The sequence below is a fragment of the Chaetodon trifascialis genome, chromosome 18 (assembly GCF_039877785.1).
Source record: "Chaetodon trifascialis isolate fChaTrf1 chromosome 18, fChaTrf1.hap1, whole genome shotgun sequence".
In the NCBI taxonomy this organism is placed as follows: domain Eukaryota; kingdom Metazoa; phylum Chordata; class Actinopteri; order Chaetodontiformes; family Chaetodontidae; genus Chaetodon; species Chaetodon trifascialis.
In genome coordinates, this window is record NC_092073.1 from 20,341,759 (window position 1) to 20,364,676 (window position 22,918).

The window sequence follows — 22,918 nt, forward strand, 5'->3', positions numbered from 1 at the left end:
GTGTGTGAGAGAGAGAGAGAGAGAGAAGATGTTTGACCGGTTTGTCAACCTGAATCCAACATTTCATACTTGAGTCCACCGTGTAATTTTTGCCTGTTTTTGCAATTTGCTGCATACTTGTCTGTGCACACACACACTCTCTCTCTCACACACACACACACACACACACACACACACACACACACACACACACACACACACACACACACAAATACAGACACACCAGATAAAGGCTAATACTCTGTCCAGGAACTGTCTGGCCCTGCATCCTGTAATACCAGCTGCTGCCCTCCAGTCATACTGAGACAGAAAAACACAGATATACAACAGATAGATGGATAGATGGATAGATGGACAACACTGCTCAAGATTGTTTGCTGTCATTATTATCTACCATGCGTGCCTTCCCTCCTCCCTCTCCTCTGTGGGGGTGTGTCATTATTTGGTTTACAGTTTCCCGCAGGCACACCTCACGTTACAATTCAGAATTTCTGATTTCCTGAACGCACCTCACGCACAACCTCTGGCAGCCGACCCGACGGATGCTCTTGTATAAGAAACAGGTGGATTCTGGAGGAGCGAGGGAGATCGACTGAGAGGAAAACACTGACACAAGCTGTGACAGATATTTCAGCAGTGGCAGTCCTGGACTAAAGATTGACAGATAAATCCATTATGGGAGTGATGGAGAGACACGTGCGCTGTGTGAGCACAGTGAAGAGGACAAGTCTTCCTTCATAGGACCCACACAAACACACAGTTAAACCCACACTGACTCTGCAGATGCTTTTGGAAAGCATCAGGTAAGCAGTTTAAAGATTCCTTTAATTAAACTTGTCAAATTGGTGATAATGTCTTGGACACCAAAACTTAAGAGAGGAACTTTTTTCTGTAAGATGTCATGTTTTGGATTGTGCACGCAAAGGGGTTTAATGCTGGTAACCAAAGACAATGGAGGGAGTAGAGGATCAGGACAGACAAAGCAGTCCTGGAGATGTCTCGACTCTGTGGGAACTTGAGGTCAGGAATGACATTAACAGTATGGCTTCTGTGTAGCCTCGAGGCTTCAGCAGGTACTGTTTCTTATTCTGAGGTGACACAATGCACATGATCATCGCATCCTAACAGATAACTACAACGTTTTCTTAAACGGCACTGCACAATTTGAATTTTTACAATTAAACTTGTTTTACCCAGAAATAGACATTATGTTAATAATAATTAATACTGTTTGCATCTCACAGGTAAACAATTTAAAGCTTTAAACAGCAGATTTTAATGCATCTTGTGTCAAAGATTTCAGTGTAGAATCAAAGTGACACTGTGGTGAGGAATGGATCATTATTATTATCAGACAGATAAATTTACCAAAAGTCAGTATTAGATTGTATCTGTTCTGTATTTGGTTTGGCTCCATTACAATAAAGCCAAATACTTCAGCCAGCAAACCCTGCAGATCAACATTTTTTAATCAGCTTCTTTTGAAGTGCGGACACTCCTTGTGTTAAAGCATAATCAAGACATGTAACATTAGTTTCTATAAATGTGTGCTCATGTGCTTATTTGTATTAATGACTGTGCAGGGCTGCAGTGGAGGGCTTCACAGAGGCTAAAGGAGCAGTGAAAGCATTTCTTAAAGTGTCACTGAGCCTGATCTAGAGTGCCAGATAAGATGAGATAATGTGTGTGACATTATCACATAATGAGATAATGTGTGTGACAACACGGGAGATACAGCTGCTTATTCATGCAATCATCCAAATATAAAGATCTAATCTAAAACTATAATACATAGCGCTCCTGTATAATTTCTGTAATAGATAATGTCCGTGTGTTAATACAGATTTGTTCTGTAGGTTCAACGCTTGATATCAAATCAAATCAAATCAACTTTATTTATATGGCACTTTTCATACTTTATAGTAATACAAAGTGCCTCACAGGGGTTAAAAACAACAACATTATAGAACACTGTGACCCCAAACCTCCCACCCCCCCAAATATACACAAAGATACACAATTACATACAGTCACACACATACATGGACAAACATACATACCCACACACACAAACTTACACACACCCACATACATACACTAACTGTCGCTGAGGAGACATGGCTGGGCACCAAGAACCGAGGTGAGGAAGAAGCTACCTTTGGGGGCCATGCACACCGAGAGGAACCATGGTCCATGACTGCGGGGGCGCTGACACAGGGACCACCCCAGCCCAGGCAGGCAGGAGGCTCCACACCAAGGTGTAAAGCTCTCTAGCTACCTGGGCCAGGGCCATCCACGGAACAGCACCCCCATCGGTGAACCAGAATCAAATCCCGGTGTGGTAGGCCCCCAGGAGGAAACACTGGAAAATGAGGGGCTAGAACAGTAAAATAAGATAAAAGGTATAGAAGCTAAAACTGAGAATAAAACAATAGAATGTATGAAATAGACCATAAGTAATGACTAAAACAATTGAAATAAAACATTGAGGTAACACAATAAAAAAATAAATAAATAAATAAATAAATAAATAAATAAATAAATAAATAAATAAATAAATAAAAAAATAAAAATATATATAATATTAGGAAATGTAAGAATAAAGGTCAGCTTAAGAAATTATAAATAGCTAAATGGGTCAGTTAAAAGCCTGATTAAAAAGATGGGATATACAGATTCAGACATATGTAGTGGTTGCTCTTGCAGATTTACATATCATAGCTACGAAGTTACGATATTTATGATATGACAGCTTTACAGTTCTAGTGTTTAGGTCTTTCTCTGAGCTTCAGCATCGACTGCATGCACTTGCTGAGTAAGTTAAAGAATGAAATCAGATTTCATCATTACATGAAATAGCTTAAACTCCATCATTTCCACATGGACGTGGATCAAAAGAGTTAACTTGTAAGAAATGTCTTGATGACTGTGATCAGCTGGCTCTGTAGTTCCCATCAGCTTTAATATTTTGAGCACCTTTAAGCTCATTGTTTTGGTTTTCCAGCCAGATTTTTGGATTGATTCTCAAGGCTCTCATCAGCCTCGTTTTCAGGCACAGCAGACAGGTGTCGACCCTACTCTACCCGCCCAGCAATAAACAGAAAAAAGACAAAGTTGGTGACTCATGGTGGAGCTTTTAGTCGCTAAAGGACCAGATATTTCCCTTAGAAGCTGGTGGAGACCCACACAGAGCTAAAGGGAGAGTGAAAATTAGACTTAAATGTGCCCAGAGGACAGAAACATGAGTCAAATTACTGTAAAATGTGACCATACATCAAAGTGGCTATAAAAAAATCAAAGAAAGCAGCTTTAAGAATGAAGATTACATAATTTTACATTGAAGGAAAGAAAAAAAGTCAGTAACAAAATAGTGTTTTGTCAGTATATTCCACCTTCTGATGCTTTCAATTTGCCTTTTTGACCCATTATGTCACAAAGCACTTTGTGTTGCGTGGGATCCTCTGTGATCTAAATTTTACAGGACGCATGCAACAATAACCTGCAATTTATGAAGGCGTGACTGCAGTGAGGTGTAACCCAGTCTGCTGAGCCCACCCCTGCCCTGCAGTCAATCCGGCAGTGTGGACAAAGTCTCGGATAATATTAGATCGTTTCAGTTTACCAGCTGAAAAGGAGAATTTCTGTGTAATCCCACCACTTAAACAATGACACTATGATGATAACTCACAGACTGCACGCAAGGGAAGAGGATTGCAGAAATATGGAAAGAGGAAGGTGGTAAACGAACAAATCAAGTTTTTGTTCTCACTGATGCAGCTTGACATGAGATTTCCATATTTGTGACAGCCATGAATGAAGGATAGAGAAGCAGCAGACACAAACTACAATGCAAAGGCAAACGGCAAAATGAAACCAAATAGGATGTCTCATTTCTTTGAATTTATGTCGCCTTGTGTTTCCAGGAGAATGTGTGGCCTTTTCTTTGAAGGACAGTGGAGATGGACGCACCGTTTCCCGCTCATCATCTGGCTTTTGCTGCTGGCAGCCGCTCCACCCAACGGTAATCAATGATTCACATGTAGTGTGCAGACAGAAAGAAAAGGAGTGTTTTGAATATAAAAGAAATACATCTAGAAATATTTATTTTAATTCAGGGAAATGCACTTGAATCTCTTGCACATGAGGCTTTTAACTTCAGATAACACACAGAACCAGAGGTTTGTTCACTCATGATACTGTTGTCTCGTTTGCTATCAGTTAGCGTGATTAGCTTTTCCAAAACCACTAACCTCCAAGAGAAATTTAACAGTAACAAAATCAGTAACCAAAGCACTGAGCTAAATGCTAATGCTAAAATTAGCATAATAACTAAACATCTATCACAAGAGAGTAATCTCAGTAGTAACTGAAAAATATCTCAACAGATAACGTATCGTCTGCAGGGATTATCTTTAATGCTAGTTGGGTTGTAACATTTGATGTCTATAAGAAACAATTAAGTGTTAAAAATTATTAGATTTTTGACAAAGTGGTTAATTCACATTACGCTTACATTAGTGCTTTGAGTGTGTTTCTGCTTCCAGTACAATTCTGTGGTGCAATTAAACTTTTATTCGACATTTTTTCATCCATTCCAGCATTTGGCTTTTTCATGGGGGACACTAAGGCGGTATTAAATGGCTGTGAGGACCACTGGACCCTGCAGGACGGGGCCGCCGTGCCGCTGCTCTTTCAGATGACCGTATGTGTCAATGTCCGCGTGGTCGTCCCCGGAGCCTGGGTGGCCTTCTCTTACAGCTCGGTCCACGCACCCGGACCCGAGCTGGGTCTGGAGGGAGATGACGAGGCGCTGTATGGGTGGCTGCTGAGGGTCCGCCACCGATTTCCTCTCCGGCTGAGTCCAACAGACTGGCACAGGGTGTGTCTGAGGAGGGACGTGCAGCGCAACACCTTCAGCCTGGAGGTAATACATGGAGTGTACTAGTATGCCCAGTGGTGGAAGCAGTATCCAGAGCCTTTACTACTACTACTACAACAAACAATCCATTACAAGTGAATGATTGAATTAAATATCATATTACTGGATATTTTTACTGATGGAGTAATGTGCACCATTTTACTTTTGCTGCTCATCAAGGTGGAGCAAGTTTTAATTTTATACACTGGTACACAGTTTTGTCTGTAATGATGTATCATATTTTATAAGCTCATTATGTGTTTTGTATGTAAAATCTTTATCTGCAAACTAACTACAAACAATGACAGTAAAGAAGAAGTGCAATATTTCCCTACAAAATATAGTGCAGTAGGGTATAAAGTAGCATGAAACACTCAAAGTACATACAAATACCTCAGATTTGTACTTCAGTTTAGCAGTTGAGTAAATGCACTTAGTTACCTTGAAGACAAAACGAAACAAAACCAAACAGTGTTTGCAAAAATACATTTGTTTACACAACCACGTCAGTTTGTCTTGCAGAAATAGCACGCGTTGTGGGTGGGGTTTGGTATGAAAGACAAAACAATGCACTCAAGTCGAGTAAACTTTGGACTCACACAGCAGAGTACCTCAGAGTACATGAAAATATCCTGTACTGCTGTGACAAACCCTATTCCCTCACTACATTCAGCAAAGCAGAAAATGCTAATGCTAATTTCAACAGCTACCTCTGGCTCAAACATAACGCAGAGCAACAATAACTTAAAGCATCCCTCAAGTTAATTTTTGGCTGTCATATCTACAGCATGTGTTATGATAATGTTGTTTACACTGAAGGTTTTCCTCGTATCTGGGAGCGTGGTGACGTAAACATGGTGGCAGCGTGGGTGCAGGAGTTCCACTTTTGAACTTTCTCTTTACTGGTTTCATGTTGAATGGCTTCAGGTTGATGGAGAAATGGTGGCAGAGAGGACGGTCATCGCTCAGGCCATCCCCCCCTCCGGCTCCCTGTGGCTGGGCTGTCGTCCCAGAGACCGACCCCTGGGAGCCGAGCTCGGACAGGTGGAGCTGTACCTGTTCCGCATGTGGGAGGACCTGAGCGACCACGGCCTCTGCGAGGACGGCACTGTGATTGGCTGGAAAACTCAGTACTGGGGCCTGACTAGTTCCAACGCCAGACAGAGAGACGCCAGCCTTCTGTGCGGTGAGACAGATGTGCTCGTCTTTACAGCAACAACAAACGCAAACATAACTCACGAATGCATAATACTCAAATTTTAGCTAAAATGTATTGAATCATATACAGTAGGAGTCCTTGATTTGTTATGGCTCCTGAGGGCTGCAGAGAAACTAAAACACTGGTATAATCTGACATAAAATTCCTCTTGTGTATGAAACAATAATATCGCATGTGGAATATTACACTTAATAATTGTACTTTAGTGTTGTCTTGATGTGTATTTGTACATGTTCGTGCCTATAAGAGGACAAAGGAGAGGACAGATAGCAAAAAGAACAGAACTGTTTTGTTGTCCATTCATGTCTTCAAACATGTGTTTGGTCTAAATTATATCTTCTTGGCATCTCAGTGTGCTTTTCAAGAAAGTTCTAGTCAATATTAAGGGTTAGGGAGAGAAAAGGCTGGATGATTCTGCCATGAAGATACTAACGCAGTGATTTTCGAGTAGGCAAGCAAGGCCAGGGAGGCTACTCAAAGCGCTTTGAATTGGGAAAAGACAACACAACTGAACAAAAAATCAATGCAGCAGAGAGAAAGACGGATTTGAAAATACACGCAGACCACAGCCTTAAGTCATTTTCCCTCTTTCAGCTTCTAAAACTGGAGTTGGACGGTTTTTCACAACCCCACCTGGTAAGCAACCATATAATAGAACGTAATTAACAATAAAATAATGACTGTAATCATCTCAAATGTGCTTCCTCCTCATCGTTATGTAACATCTTTCTTCCTTCTTTCTTTACCCCGAAGTGCCTTCAGCTACCTCGAGTCCTGTCATAGTAACACCTGTCACTCACGTCAGCAACCAGACAACACAAGTCACAGGTGAGTGACGCTGGCAGTGGCCCAAATCTATACTGTAAACTAACACACTGTGTACTGCGCTGTATGTGGTAATCATCATAGCATACCAAATATCAGCATGATTACCTTTTATACTGACAGGAAATGACATAATGTTATGTGTGATGTTGGTTGGACAAGCAAACTGTGACTTTGGAGCATCACTTTCTGCTAATATCAGGCTTATTTTTTTGTTTTTCCCAGATTTTTTGAAGCAGTTTCACCAAATTAAACTTAATTTATTGAGCACAGTTTCCTTTGTGCATTGCAGTACGCTCAGAAATCCACAGTAATGTCAGCAAACAGTCCCACATTGTTGACTTTTAATACGTCCTTCATTGCAAATTACTGGATACGAAATGTAATCTAATCGCGCCACATTACTCAACATCAGTAATGTTATCTAAATGGGTTGGACAAGTTTCTGGTTTAAACTGTTGCATATTCACGAGCCTTTAAAGCAGATGTGACTTCATTAGTTTCTGTTTCCTTTGGCTGCTTCTGCTGATGAAGGCTGAGTTCCTGCATGTGGCGCTCATTTGTTTCTCTTCTCAGCCGCGGCATTTATTTGGCAAACTGCTGTTTCTGTGGAAGTCAGAATTTCATTAGACATATAATCCCATTACGATGACAAATGATAAAAAGTGCTCCTGTTTATGGTTTTGCTCATCATTTCTGGTGGTTGTGATAACATTGTAATCACCAAATTAATTTGAATTTGTAATTTAACTTTATTTGTTCTGATACTTTCCCCCAAAAATCCCTCATTGTGCAGGAAAACTGACAAAGCCGAAGCAGACATCGCCTGTACGCTTCAATTAAACATTAAACAATCAATTAAGCGGACACACACACATTTAGTGCATATTTGCGTGGGAGTATAATTAGAGACTCTGTATAGCATTGCGTTATTGATGTAAATAATCTTCTTTAAAGCATGCTGTTTCCTCTGTTTATTTAGGATCCTCATTAGTAAACTGTGACATCAGCCAACTCTGTTCAAATGAAAGTAAGAAATATCCACCTTTCGTCCAATCAGAGCGTTCTATTCAGGCACATCTATGAGCTTACAGCTTCATTTTCTTCTGCAGACGCGTACTTTTGGATGTCAATCAGTGTGGAGGCTGAAGGCGGCAGTAAGACTGAACAAGATGTCCACAACCTGGTGAGAGTGACTGTGTGCTGAGTTTATTGTGTGCCTCCGTTCTGCGTCTCCGGCCCGTCATCGAGTCATAATAGCTTTAAATGCCAGCTTGTGACAAACAAGTCTTGCCGGGCGGCTCAGGATTAGTTTGAAGGAGCAGCACATTCCAACGCTGTGATGCACCTGGAATAAATTCAGACGGGAAGCATTCACGCTGTATAACAACCTGCATGTGCCATATGTCAACAATGTCAATACTTCTTTATACTTCAGCATTTTGCCTTTAAAATGAAACCTTTGACTTCAGTGAACTGCTCACTTTAAAGGAGTCTGAAGGTGTTTTTGGAAGTGTTGGATGAGCTCCTGGATGCAGGAATCATCAGATTTGGAGGACGCCTTCAGATCCTTGACTTTAAGGTCCAGTGTGTAAGATTTAGGGTGATCCAGTGGCAGAACGTCATATAATATTCATGTTTTCATTAGTCTACAGTCACATGAAATTAATGAGGAAGGGGGTCCACCTCCACGGATGTTGGGCCGCCATGTTTCTACAGTAGGCCAGAGCGGACAAACCGAACGCTGGCTCCAGAGAAGGCCTTTCATGTGTTTCGTGCTTTTAGCTGATCATAATTATTTTCCCGCAAAGAGGGAATAAGCTTCCATAAACATAGAACTTTTATAGAACTTTTCGTGACACTGTGATGTCAAAGAGCAGCACTTTCTCTCAAAGTTTATCCGACGTGGATGCAAACATCTCCAAGTTAGAGTCGCGGCTTTGACCTCAGCCGTCGTTTCATTTCAAATCCAAAGAAACGAAGAAGAAAAGCAAACGCAACAAAACATCTGTCCTAATATTTAAACTGTATATGCTTAGATCCCATCACCTCCCACGCAGCATCAGCATCCGCCTGCCTCTGTCTCTCCATCTGTCACTCAGGTGTCAACGGCGTTTGGTTGCCACGATGAAGCAGCACGCGGAGTAACGGGCTTTATAGATTTCTGTCAGGATGACAGACAGCTTCAGGTCAAGTCTGTCCCAGAAACAGGCAACACTCTTTTCACTTTTCAGAGTCAGATTTCTTCTGTGAGGCAAACAAATGACTGCAACTCTCTCTCTGTCTGCAGGTAGTACAGGTGAGCTGCAAGGCCAAGCGTAACATAAGGTAACAGCCTGTCGGTTAGTGTTTTGTGTAACTTCTACGCGCACGTCAGATTGCGCCTCCTCACATCACTGCGAATGCTCTGCTTCCAGAAAAACAACCTGCGATGTGCTGTTGCAGCTGAGCCACGCTGTCTCGCCGTGTGAGCTGCAGCGCGCTGGAGTCTCTGCACTGCAGCAAGCTGGAGGCCAGCAGATACAAGCCCGAATCACAGGAGAGGTGGAGAGAGTCGGTGAGCACGTGCACACCCCGTCATCTTCACACATACGCAAGAACACACCACGGTCTAAAGACCAGATCATAAATTACAACTGCATCCATATATATGATCAGTTTTACGCATGGACAGCTTGTACAGTTTTAACTGGACTCATAGCCAACAGTGACCCGACACCGAAAAACACTAAAAAACTATGGAATTATGAATCCGTCAGCTGCTTCAGCACCACGGGCAGCACCATGGATTCATCAACACACAGCACAGTCAGCCTGCTGGTGTTTCAGAGCCACGGTCAGGGTCACAGATTGTAGCCTGAACAAACCTCAGGCAGATAAAGGATCAATAAATCAGCCAGACTAGACTAACATATTCCAATAAACAAGCCCTCTGCCTCTGCATTCACACTGCTACAAGGGGATGGGGGTTTATACTTCAGGCTAACCAAGGCCATGGCGTCCCCCTGCATCCACTCTCACATTATGTGCTGCACATGGAATTGTCCTGCATTTATGAACATTAGTGATGTAAAAACACTTTAACTTGCATTAAAAAATATCTTGAACATTATTTTAGCGTTAGCTTCTGTGCTAACAGTTCGAGGTGATGCCGTGTTATAAATGTGTACTTTAGTTTCCTTTTGGATTTCAAGTTGTGCCATTAAGTCACACACAGTTATAACAGTATGAACACACACACACACACACACACACACACACACACACACGCACTCAGTCTTGCAGACATGCAAAATGCACCCAAGCTTGGATTGAGTGAGCACGCACATAAACAAATGCACCAGGAATACACACACCCACATTGTTCACAGACACAAAAACATGCATTAAGTAAAAATGTGTGAGTGTGTTCAACCTTAACTTAAATCCATGACCTCACTGTTAAGGTCTAAAAAACTCTTAAAAGATTGAAGTACAGGACCACAAAAACACAAAAACATGTATTTCTTTACTTGTGAGGACACTTAATGTCCCTGTCCTGACCTATGACTCATAACTACATGCTTCTTTAACATTAACATAAACCTAATTCTAATTTTAGCTTTACCCCAAAATCCACATCTTAGCCCTCTTTGAAGATGTGAAGACAGGCCAAAATGTCCTCACTTTCCAGAAATATCTGAAGATCTGAAACCCAGAAAAGCACAGACAGTGTAATTAACTTACTGGAGTGGATTTTGCTCCCATCAGGTCGGGATCTTTGTGAGGATGTGGAGCCCTCCAGTGGCGGCTTTGTGAGGTGCACCTCCACGTCTTCCCTGGAGGATATCTGTCAGGCAAACAAACAGTCCAAGCTTACGTGGTGAGCAGTGCTTTAATTTCCCTGTACACACTGAGCTTATATCTGTACATGTGTACCTTCAGTATCTTATCACTGTTTATCCACCAGCTCGCTCATAGAGCCCCACTCTAATCCGGCTCCCCAGCCTATGGCAGAGTCCTGCAGCAGTGAGTATCACAAAAACAGACAGCCATTATCATATTCAGCAGAACCCACTGTTGTTTCTGCTGCTGTAACCGTGTTTGTCTGTGCCTCAGGGGAAGTGCGGCGCTTCTGTGACTGCACCGCTTTCTGTAATTCTACAAGTAAGAAAAGAGCCAAAATGTGGTTTTCCTGCCTGTGTGCATACGTCTGCACTGCAGTGTCATGCAAGAAGCTCTGTGTATACACATGTAAACAGATATCCTCACACACAGCTGCTGAGTGTACTAAGTTTGTATGGGGTGTTATTTAAACTTTAAAGGAATAATTTGACATTTTGGAAATACCTTTCTTCCCGGAAGTTAAATGATGTAATATGAAGCTAGAGCCAGCAGCCTGTTAGCTTAGCTTAGCACACATGAGAGCAGGGCGAACAGCTTTGGCCAAAGGTAAAAATACCCACCTAACAGCACCTCGACAGCTGATAAATGAACATGTTATATCTTGTTTGTTTGCACAGTGACTAATTTGCCATCTCTGATCTTCTCATCTAACTCTCTGCAGGAAGTGTATAAGTGTATTCCCCAAATATTGAACTACTGCTTTAATAGAAACATATGCATCTCAGAGGGTGGGTGTGAGAATTACATCCTAAACTTCCCCTGACAGCTTTTACTTTGTTCTTTTTTCTCCTCAGGCCAGTTTTTTGCCACCAGAATCAATATTAGCAGCGCTTCTGTTAGCGTCGACCTCCTGAAAGGATTGGTACGTACGGCCCAGTACGACTGAGCTGCACTTCCTGTTGTATAAATGCTATGTACTGACCTTCTAACCTTATTTGACAGCTCTCAGGAGTTAGTGTAGCCCACATGTGTGACACCATGTCAGGGTAAGTCTCTCCACGTTGAATCACTTACAGTTCATGCATGTCGGCCATGTTAAAGTTTATTATCACCCTACTTGTTCGATTGCACTGTGTTTTAACTGCTTGTCTCTGTTTATGTTGCAATGGGATTGAAAGAAGATGATCAGTGTTGGAAGTTACCGAACAGTTTAGACGCTGAACATGGAACATTTTTGGTGATGATTGATGCATGTGGACGATTTGTTGTTTCCAGGTCAATATGCCAAGATTCAGAGATATTAAAGCTCTATCAGGTACTGCAGAAAACAGTGTGGTGCAAACCCCCAGACTCATAAAATCACATTGATCTACTCTAGAGCTGTTAACCACGCTTCACAAATCGCTTTCTCTACCCAGGGTGCTCACCTGGAATGCCATGGGACACAACAGAGGTACATGCTCTCCATGTTGTCTATTATGTGCGTATAAAAAACACAAAGCATGATGCAAACAGATTTAATGACTTCACTGGTCTCCAGGTTGTACAGCTGTATGGTGATCCTGGAGATGTCCGGTCCTGTCGACAGCTGCTCCCTGAACAAACTCCTGCATCGACTCATGGACAGCAGCCCTGGCATAACAAGCGAAAGGCCGCTCACACGCATGGGTTAGCCTGCTGGTTTCAGTTTCTTCCTGTTATGAAACATACACAAATAGCTATTGTGTAACCGTATTACTCTGTGTCCACAGCGGTTTGTGGTCCTCCTGGTTTGCCTGTTCGCACTCTGTTGACGTCCAACCTGACCTGGGTTGCCAGTGACCTGCTGACCTCCGACCTGTGCCAAGCCGACCCCTCTCTGCTGAAATGGTGAACGCATAAAACGTTTGTGTGGCGGTGACATTGTGAAGTTTTTTTTGTGTTTAGGGAGGATGCTGGAGCCTCTTTCTGTTTGCCAGAGAACAATCTGCATTTGTTTTGGTGGAAAAGGGCACAACAGAAAGCAAGAATGTCTCTGATGATGTTTGTAGTCCTTCTGGGAAATTCAGGAACCCACATGCTGAGTTTCTAGATGAGTCAGGCTGGAGGAAAATGTAAATTACAGAACAAAGTAGCTGTTAGTATGCATGGAACAACAGATGGATGCTCTCTCACACTGGAAGCAGCAAATCTTAAGTGTTTTTTTTCTGCTGGACTCACAACAAATCAGCTGAACACAACTACTTGCTTGTTAAATTCGAGATCCGTCCTGACTGAACGCAGACACGCTGACTGGCTGCACATCAGCAGGGCACAGGATAACCAAGTTTACCCTCTATCCTAAAATGACTTGAGAAAAATGCCCTTTTCATTCTAAGATGTAAATTATAGAGTGCGTTATCATTGAATTAACCAAAGAATTAGTTAATTTACCATGTTGGAGCAGAAAGAAATGATGTCACTTAATAGGATTTATATGATATTTTGTGTTTTCCTCTGTTTTAGTGAGGCAAATGAGATGCTTGCTGTACTTCTGACTGACAGCTGCCCGCCCACAACCCAGCCGTCCACTGTGGCCAGCAGCAGCGTCACTACAGCTCCTGGAGCCTCGATGTCATCTGTGACCAACACTGCTGCACAAACTCCCACCACGGCTGAAACAACTGCAGCACATAAGCACCTGAACGCATCACAAGGGACAGCTCAGCCGAACGCAACGACCCCGCTCACGGCGACTAGCAGTGCCCAGTCCTCAACAGCGCCACCTGTCCTCCACACCAGCTCACAACACGTGACTCCCTCTGGCAGCACGACAGCACAGAGCACAGCTTTGTCTAATAACACAACATCGCTGATGCCGACTGAAAGTACAAAACTGCCAAACGCAAGCACAGCACAACAAAACACAACAGGGTTCCCGACATCCTCAGCCAGCTCAACGTTACAAATCTCAACCACGCTGACTCCAAATCACACAACGAGGTACAACGTAACCACAGCAGACACGTTCACACCTTCTCCAAATGACACAACACTTTACAGTGTAACTACAGCCGACGACAGGAACCTACACAACAGTACGATGACAACAACCAACACAACGGTTAGCACATTCACACCAACACCAACGAATCGCACCGCAGTAATCGATACAACCACAGATTACACGACAGAGTACAATGTAACCACAGCGGACAGCAGGAGTCTACACAATGGTACAACTATGACAAGTAACGCAACAATGAGTACATTTACACCTTCTTCCAATTACACAACGATGTACAATCTAACTACAGTCTCTAACAGCTCCACCACAGCAGAGAGCATGATCACTACGACTGTATCTCCAACAACAGCCGCAGATAACGTGACCGCTTCACCCATCAGGGAAACACAGCAGAGCACGACCGCTCCTTCTCAAAGCACCACAAAATCTGCCAGACAAACTCTTAATGCAATGACGTCCACAACAGATTCAGCTGTAACCACCAACTCCACCACCTCCACCGCCGGGGTCAGTCCCATTATTGACCTCAATCAAACTGCGGGAATCAACCTGAGCTCGACCGCAAGCAGTTCAACTGCTGCCGCCGACCCAACGACCGAAGGACCAGGAGTCAGTTTAACAGCAGCTGCAACTTCGCCCACGCTTGGTCCACTTCCGGTCCAGATTAGCACCACCACTGCAGAGGTTTCCCCAACGTCTCCTACAACCCCCACCTTCACCAGCACAACCACAACAAAACCTGGTATGTATAGCTGAGTTTTCAACATTTACTGTGTGGTTGACGCCATAAATAAAGATTTTCAGTACGGTGGATGAAATTGGCTGGGATAGCTTTCCTAAATATATATTTATTACTGGTGTAGCACCTTAACCTGTATGGATATAAAGGCTTCCTGTGTAGCAGCTCAAACTGAAGGTCCAACAGGAGGACCTCCTGATAAAAGCCTCAACTAGCAGACTTTATCCTTCGCTATATTGATGGATTTTACCTATATAATGAACACCATACATGAACAATTGATTCAAGGAAATGGAACTACCCCCACAACCACCGCAGAGACGACGAAAAGCCAGGAGGCGCAGGAGGAACTGGCAAACGAGCTGCTGGATCAAATACAGGACGCCTCTCAGCTCAACTCCTCTCAGGTGAAGTATGATAAGAAATGTTAACATAAAACAATTACGTGTTCGGGATACATGAGCTAGCATTAAGACTCATGCCAGACTGACTGGTGTCATCTTGGAGGTGATCTTTCTGATGTGTTGGGTGTTGCAGGTGGAGCAGGTGGCGCAGCAGTTAGAGAAGCTTCTGGACGGCCCCACGGTGTCTCAGGCGGTGGGACAAAAGGCCGTCAGCATAATCAGCAACCTGATGGAGGGCGACTCACAGGCCCTCTCTGCGTCTGCTAACAGGTACGACTCACACAGCTCTCACACACAGAGACACACTTTCACAAACGTCTGACGCGTTTTTGTCTTCTTTCAGGCTCATCCGGGTGGTGGACGATCTGGGTCTGAAGCTGGTCGTAGCTGGCGACAGAGAGGTCATCTCTTCTAATTCGCTGGTTCTGGCAGTGAGGACGGTCGATGGGACGAACTTTCCAGCAACATCCGTTGACATTTTCAACACTGATAACGTCCAGGTAGCCCTGATTTGAATTTGGCATTTCTTCAGACACAATGGGCCTCATGCAGGATCACATCTTTTTTGGAATTGGGTTGTATGAACAAAATAAAACGTGGACCAGACCTTTTGCAGGCGTCATGTACAGACAGTCGGCCTTTCCGAACAGAGTAAAACACACTCGTTTGACTTGAATCTGAATGAATTTGGAGTTTAAATATTACACGATTCGATTTTCTTGGCATATTTTGGCAGAGTGACGAATGCAGTTCTCCACGCTCAGGGTCTGTATGTAGATCTCTGTGCTGCACCGACAGCGTAACATCACCCGCTGTAGGCTTTAACATTATCCCGTCTAACATCTGTGTGACATGACCGCCTCTCATATTACTCTTCGCTTTAGGGAGATGCTTTTTTGCATCAAACTTCATGTTAAATCATTCGCTCTTTATTTCTGTCACAGTGCAGCGCCGCTCTGATGGCACGTTGTTGACAGCTTATTCATATAATAATTGTTTTGGGTCCTCTGTTGCTGCTACACTGACAACTGCTAAATTTGTTTCCTCTGTTCCAGCAGCAGGTGAGAAATCATCATCTTTTTACTATTTGGTGACTTTTCTGGGAATGAAACTCTCCCACCATCAGAGCCCTTAAAAGGACCTCAATATTAGATTATGCTATTGAGCAACTCAGACCCACTCAGGCTGAAACAAATGATTTAATACAAGTTTGAGCATTTACGAGTTTGCTGAATCGGACTTGAAACACACAAGAGCGGTTCTTGTGTCTTCAAATCCACAAACTGTGACATAACACGACAAAAATGAGCTGAAAGCAGGAAGTGCAAGTTTCATTAACTGCTGACGTTCGTGTGTACAGCTCCGTGCCCTCAGCGGGTCCCGGTTCAAGAGGTCAGGGTCTGCTCTGGGGTCTGTATTCCTGCCCTCCTCCCTCACCACGGGTCTCAGTCCTGAGCAGCAGCAGCAGGCCAGCAGGGTCCAGTTCACCTTCTACACCAAGTCCGCCCTCTTCCAGGTTATCAGTTTATTCACTGTTTTTCTCTCTTAAGCTAACTATTGCTACATCAGAACTGAACATCCCCTCCCTTCAAAATGATTCTCCTTTCTTCACAGGATGCAACGTTAGATAACCAAACCCTGGTCAGTCCAGTCCTGGCTTCCAGTGTGGCCAATCTGTCAATAAGCAACCTGTCTGAGAACATTCAGTTCACCATCCGGAACATCAACCGCATGAATGTGAGCGTGCACACGTAAAAAACTCCACGTTTATGTCATGAATCCATCCAGAGAAATCAGTTTTCTCCTTCTCTTTGCTTCATGGTTCGCAGGCAAGCAACGCCTCATGTGCATTCTGGGACTTCACGCTCAATGGTGAGTGCACGTATGCCAAATCAGGCTGGTTAAGGTCCAAACTGCTGCAGGGTTTAATATTCCTCTTTGCTGTGTTAAGGTGGTGGAGGGGGCTGGAGCTCTGCGGGCTGCTTTCTTGTCAACGCCACGCCGGAAGAGACAAGCTGCAGCTGCAACCACCTCACGTCCTTTGCAATACTGCTGGTCTGTGTCTGTCGGTTAGACTGACAATAATATTATCAATGAAGTGCTTCAAACAGTTAACAACATGTGCATGAGGAATTAAGTGAACACCCTTTCCTAAATCCAGGATCTGTCCAGAGAGGGATTAGCTGACCGTCAGCAGGCGCAGATTCTTACTTTCATCACCTACATCGGCTGTGGAATCTCTGCGATATTCCTCGCCGTCACCTTACTGACATATCTTTCATTTGAGTAAGAATCTGTCTTTAAAAACACAGTTGTACTTAAATCTGAGCTTTAATTAATCCTCATCATCGGGCTGATGAATAATTCTCCTGACAGAAAGCTGCTGCGGGATATTCCTGCCAAGATCCTGGTTCAGCTGTGCATGTCCCTCCTCCTCCTCAACCTGGTCTTCCTGCTGGACGGCTGGCTGGCGCTCTACCCGGCCATCGGGCTGTGCATTAGCACCGCCTTCTTCCTGCACTACTTCCTGCTGACGTCATTCACCTGGGCGGGGCTTGAGGCCCTGCACATGTACCTGAGCGTCATCCAGGTGTTCACGCCCTACCTCAGCAGGTACATGCTGAAGTTCTCGCTCATGGGCTGGGGTGAGTAATAGATGATTGCGCCGTTTCTTTTAAAATAATTTCGTTGGATAAACTGAGACGGGTCTGCTCGTTAACATCCTGGTCTTTGCAGGAATTCCTCTTATCGTGGTGATTGTTGTAATATCAGTGGACAAAGACAACTACGGCCTGGTCACATATGGAAAATACACCGACGGCTCTTCAGATGACTTGTAAGCTAATGCCTAAATCTTAAAAACCTTTTGTAAACGCAGATAGTTTCCTCACCCGAGCAGCCACATAGGAGACAGCAAGCTGTTTTTCTTTGCGACATTTACTCTTTACATACGTCTTCTCTGTCGTCCTGTAGCTGCTGGCTGCGTAACGACATCGCCTTCTATGTGGGCGTGGTGGCCTACTTCCTCCTGATCTTTGCTCTGTGCCTGCTGGTCTTCATCATGGTGATGGTCCAGCTGGCCCGGATCAAGAAGCAGAACCCCCAGAACCAGTCTCCTAACAGGGGAGTGCTGACAGACCTGCGCAGCATCGCCGGCCTCATCATCCTGCTTGGCCTCACCTGGGGGTTCGCCCTGTTCGCCTGGGGGCCCCTCTACTTACCCTTCGTGTACCTTTTCTCTATATTCAACACTCTGCAAGGTGAGGCTGGTATGAAACATCCTGGGTTCAGCTCCCAAACTGCAGGAAACATGATGTGAGCCAAATCACAATACACATCCCAAAAACTAATTTGTCACCATGTATTTTGTCCTGTGGAGGTTTCCTCGTATTTGTCTTCCACTGTGCCGTAAAGGAGAACGTCCGCCGGCAGTGGAGAACGTATCTTTGCTGTGGGAGGCTGCGATTGGCTGAAAACTCAGGTGAGCACCTAAATGTGTTCTTCTACCTGTGAGGATGTGATTAGACAGGTGAGGGAGGGGCTTTTCAAACTGTGACACATGAGAGGTGAGAGGTACAGGTGCACACCAAGGTTCTAAAAGTTTATCATATTTTTTTAAAATTTTCAGTTAGCTTTTATTTATTTTAGTTTTGACTTTTAAATTTCCTTTAGTTTTAGTTAGTTTTCAGAGTGTTTGTTAGTTTAGTTTTCTATTTTCAGAAAGGCTCATTTTTAGTTTTTATATATAAATAGTTTTAGTTTGTTTTCATTAGGGCCAGGTATAAAGTGACAGAAGTGTGGAGCTGCACATAAACACAAAAATACATTGACAAAAAGACGCTCCTCAGAACTGCAGAACTTGCCTGAGAATCATCACATTTTAATGTTTTCTTCAGTATCAATGCAATCGCGTCATACTTGTGTGGACATCCATGGGTTCACTGCGAACAGGAACTGTTAATAGTCACTTCGGCGTGACTTTCAAAGGTCCCAATCTGACAAAATGTCAACTAACGTAGGCTAAAATAAACGACGTAACTCTAACTTGCTGAATCCACGGTGGCGTCCACATGATGTGAGATGAGTGAAAAAAAAAAATTAACTTTGATGTTAATATGAGTAGATCTAAAATTAAATATTAAATTAGATAATGAGTTGGTCTCGTGCATTTTTCTCCAGAATGGAGTCGCACGGCCACCCACAACAACAGGAACACGTCGGTCGCCACTGCAACCACGTCAGCACGCCACTTCACCTCTCGAAGCTCGTCCGTCATCAGCGACGGCACCAACAGCAGCGGTACGTCCACAGGTGGCAGGTGGCCGCGCCTCACCTGTATTTTCCTACATTTTTACACTGCGCACAGTCACGTCATCCTCACGCTGCTTCCCCCTGCAGGCTCCGTGTTTGCGGACAGCGGAATATCTGACGCCTCCAGCAGCGACGTCGTCCTCAACGAGATCCACAGGCGAAATCTGATGCTGTGAGGAGACGAGGCGTGACGGCAGTGTCAAGCAGTGTTTTTAAAGGTTTTGGTTTTTGGCATCATGGTCCGGAGAGTGACAGCTGGGGGTGACATGCAGCGAAGGGCCCGGGCTGAACTCAATCCGGGCCCTTCGCGGTCAGGACTGGTGGTATGCGCTCCATCAGGTGAGCTACCGTCAAGCGTTCATTTATGGGTACAATGATTAATTAGGAACAGTCAGAGATTAGTGAGCTCCTGCAGGGAGTGAACCACATCACTCAGCACAGGAGATGAAGGTTTTAAAGGTGTAATGAAGGACAGAAAACACCTGAGCAGTGAAAGTGAAGCCAGGATGATTACTGCTTGAATTGAAGTGTGACTTGATACCTTTTCTGCATTGATAGTAGAATATATGAGCACAGAAGGACCTGTTTGAAACAGGAGGTGAGATTGTGACTGAAAACCTGAAATGTTTCACTGTTACTGCCGCAACTGTGTTCGTGCAGACTTAATATGACCACAAACGTTAAGATGTGTTTTAGATACACAATCGTATTAAAAATGAGTAGCCAGAGGCAGACGCAGTCAACATTGTATTTAATTTGTTCACAAACATGCATGGAAAAGATGAAGATATGTCTCATATGTTTTAGGCTCCACTGACCATTTCCTCAAAGTTTTCACTGAAGAGTTTCCTCCTCTGTTCGGGGGCATCAAAAGGATTCTTTCCTTTAGTAGAAACTAAGTGTTTTGAAGGAAAAGTATCAACTGCTGAGTTTATTTATTACAGATTGATCATATCTCTCTCTGTTAGAAGTATTTGAGGCTGCATTCATCCTCTAAAGTGATATATTGCTTCATTTTGCAGCAGTGCAGTGTTGATGTTAGTCCTCATTGTTCACACGCTGTACATGTAATCTTTTTTTAAGCATAAAAGACGTTAAGTGTGGTCGTGCAGCGTTCAGCAGCATGTACGAGGACCTGCTGCTGAACGCCCACGTGCATGAAAGAGGAGATAATAAAACTTCATCTCGTTACTCGTCCGGTTTGTCTTTTTTGAGTTTCTCATGTGCACGACATCTTTACATCTCTAATCAAACATCTGATCCCTGCAGACTGCCCGCTCATCACTGTGCTGTGTGACCTTCAGCAGCTGCTTCTTGAAATCATACTCAGTGTGGTTATTGTTCCTGCAGCCCCTCTATCACAGCCCAAATACACTAAACTTTTGTTTTAGCGGCTTGATTCTTCAGAACTTTTCCTACGAATTTCTCACAAATATAATTTTAAAGTAGAACAAAAGTTGCAGAAAATGATGCCTTATTTCCGTGTGGCATCTCAGACACCCAGCAGTACATTTTAGACCTCTCTGTGATCTCTAATAATAATAATAATAATAATAATAATAATAATAATAATAAACAGTTTTTGAGTAGCTCACAGCTCTAACTTACCTGAAACACAAGTCACAATGCAAGACAGCAGATTTACTCTCGATAGTATAGTATTTGTTTGGTGTAATAACACAGCTTTATGCAAGTTAGGTTTGAGAGAAAGGAAGGGTTAGCGCTTAAACTCATTACTACTACACATACTGCTGCTGCACATACAGGGATGTAAAACCATGAATGACCATCAGCGCGTGTGCAGACTGTTGGTTGATCACAATAACTCAGATGCAGATGTTAAAGCTTTTAAATGTACTGCTCCTTCCTCAACCACCGTGTTTGCTTTAAAATCAGACCTGTTCATGCATCTTAACTGGATGTTTTCTCTACTTTGTTACTGCATCGATGCTATTCTGTAGCACGAGGCTGTTGTCTCTTTGCCTGGTCAGCCTTGAAACAGAGATTTTGGCCTCAATGCGACCTTTACCTGATTAAATAAAGGACAATGACTGTACATCTCATACAGCTGATATGAATAATGACATTTCTGACAGGGGGATGATTTGTCATAAATACTGTATACCCTGCAAGCTCCAACACCTTCCACCAGGTGTCAGCATAAGCCTGCACCTCTTAATCTCATCACGGTGGCTCTTGTTAATACAGGGAAAGAGGACTCTGCTCAGACTCCTGTTCCTCCAGGAGCAGCGTCGCTGCAGCAGTGTCACGTTGGGTTACTGGGAAAAGTCGTCCTGCTCCTCTACAGTCATGCTTTCTGCCATCTCACTAAAACAAAACAAAACACAGCTGGGACAAAACACTCCAAACATCTGATTTACATAATCCTTAAATCCCGATTTCCACGTAGATTATTCATTTATGCACATGAATCACGTTTGTCTGGCTGCTGTGATCCTGTCAGACTGACTATCACAGTGTCCTGACAAGCAGCATGGATGCAGAATAAATGTGGCTGTCGGGCTCGCTTGATTAATTTGCTTGCAGATTTTACTAACTAATCACACATCAGTCATGGGGGTAGCTTTTTTTTTTCTTGTCTGGAGTTTTAATTAAATTTGAAGGTTAACTTAGTGCAGCTGTGCAAGTGTGGCCCACGTGCTTTTACAGCCCACACTAATATAGGAAGTGTAGGAAGGGTGAAAGAGTGAAGGAATACACGGACGCATCAGAATCGATTAGCGTTTCATTTCTAAATGGACGTTTTATGACTCATCTCAGGGCCTGGGAAAAGGTACATGAATAAATCTGCCTCCTAAAGTTCATTAACAAAGGATTGACACCCCCCTCCCTCCCCCTCACTGTGCTGTGACAGAGACATTTGTGCTCTATCCTCTATTATTGGAGGCCATCAATATTTAATCCAGGTCAAATGAAAGGTCTGCCTCTCCCTGGGGGTTGCTTCTGCAGCTTAACACCTGACCAGCATTTCCATGCAAGTCACACCAGCAGCCTTTTGAAGGAAAGTGTGTGAAAGCCTACCAGAGCTCGCACATTTGAAGCATCTGAGATGTTTCCCCCTCATGCACTTGATTTATTTGTGTAGTTTTAAACTTTAAGAGCACAGAGGATCTGTTGTAGCTACAGTTTTCAAGCGTATTGAACATTGGTGCCTCGGCAGCTCTGGCCTCTTCAATCACTCTGATTCCCCGGCTGGTCTGGAGAGTCACTCCTGAGGAAAGGAGCAGTGTGTGTCACGTCTTTTTAAGGCAAATGTCCCAGAGCAAAAGTGCAGCTGAGCCCCGGTGATACGGGAGGAAATACAAACAGTCTGTTGCTGTTTGCCTGAAATCTGCTCCGGAGAAAGTGTTCTGTGAGTTCTGTCTTCTGCACTTCACCGAGAACAGTTACAGCTTGTAGCTGAACCTGCATTACTAATCCTGAGATGTTGCAGCCTGCAGCCGTCAGATTGCAAAATATCTCAGTTTACATCACACAGCTCACTTGACACCCTGAGATGCGGAGATGTTACATTTATTTACTTCCAAATAAAATGAAATGTTACCTCCAGTCTGCCCTCGAACGAAGAACACATCTGATTTTACAGAAATATCTACCCGTTATCTAAAATCTGAACACCTTTCACATCATGGACGTTATTATTCGAGTGTCCAAAAAGATGGTTTTTCGC

General features: G+C 43.6%; 1 protein-coding gene across 1 annotated transcript; it reads left to right on the forward strand.

Moving 5' to 3' along the window:
- The first annotated feature begins 3,899 nt into the window (after window positions 1–3,899).
- LOC139346592 (adhesion G-protein coupled receptor G2-like) lies at window positions 3,900–19,763 on the forward strand. The gene is made up of 33 exons (XM_070985751.1): window positions 3,900–4,021; window positions 4,599–4,924; window positions 5,846–6,104; window positions 6,732–6,773; window positions 6,891–6,965; window positions 7,945–7,992; window positions 8,075–8,148; window positions 9,065–9,151; window positions 9,253–9,290; window positions 9,380–9,519; window positions 10,713–10,824; window positions 10,912–10,970; window positions 11,061–11,108; window positions 11,642–11,709; window positions 12,206–12,240; window positions 12,328–12,455; window positions 12,539–12,656; window positions 13,272–14,515; window positions 14,801–14,919; window positions 15,050–15,186; window positions 15,260–15,416; window positions 16,277–16,432; window positions 16,531–16,653; window positions 16,746–16,788; window positions 16,868–16,971; window positions 17,078–17,202; window positions 17,293–17,561; window positions 17,653–17,752; window positions 17,890–18,176; window positions 18,296–18,397; window positions 19,096–19,215; window positions 19,315–19,414; window positions 19,647–19,763. Exons 1-32 carry the CDS (start codon window positions 3,904–3,906, stop codon window positions 19,401–19,403), a joined length of 4,950 nt encoding a protein of 1,649 aa, XP_070841852.1. The 5' UTR covers window positions 3,900–3,903; the 3' UTR covers window positions 19,404–19,414; window positions 19,647–19,763.
- Window positions 19,764–22,918: the final 3,155 nt, after the last annotated feature.

What these genes read in the sequence shown, in the direction of transcription:
- LOC139346592 (XM_070985751.1), top strand. Translation starts at nt 3,904, where the DNA reads ATGTCGCCTTGTGTTTCCAGGAGAATGTGTGGCCTTTTCTTTGAAGGA. An exon ending in AGGAGAGGTGGAGAGAGTCG is followed by an intron (nt 9,520 to 10,712) that starts GTGAGCACGTGC and finishes TGCTCCCATCAG; the next exon opens with GTCGGGATCTTTGTGAGGAT. An exon ending in CTGACATATCTTTCATTTGA is followed by an intron (nt 17,203 to 17,292) that starts GTAAGAATCTGT and finishes TTCTCCTGACAG; the next exon opens with AAAGCTGCTGCGGGATATTC.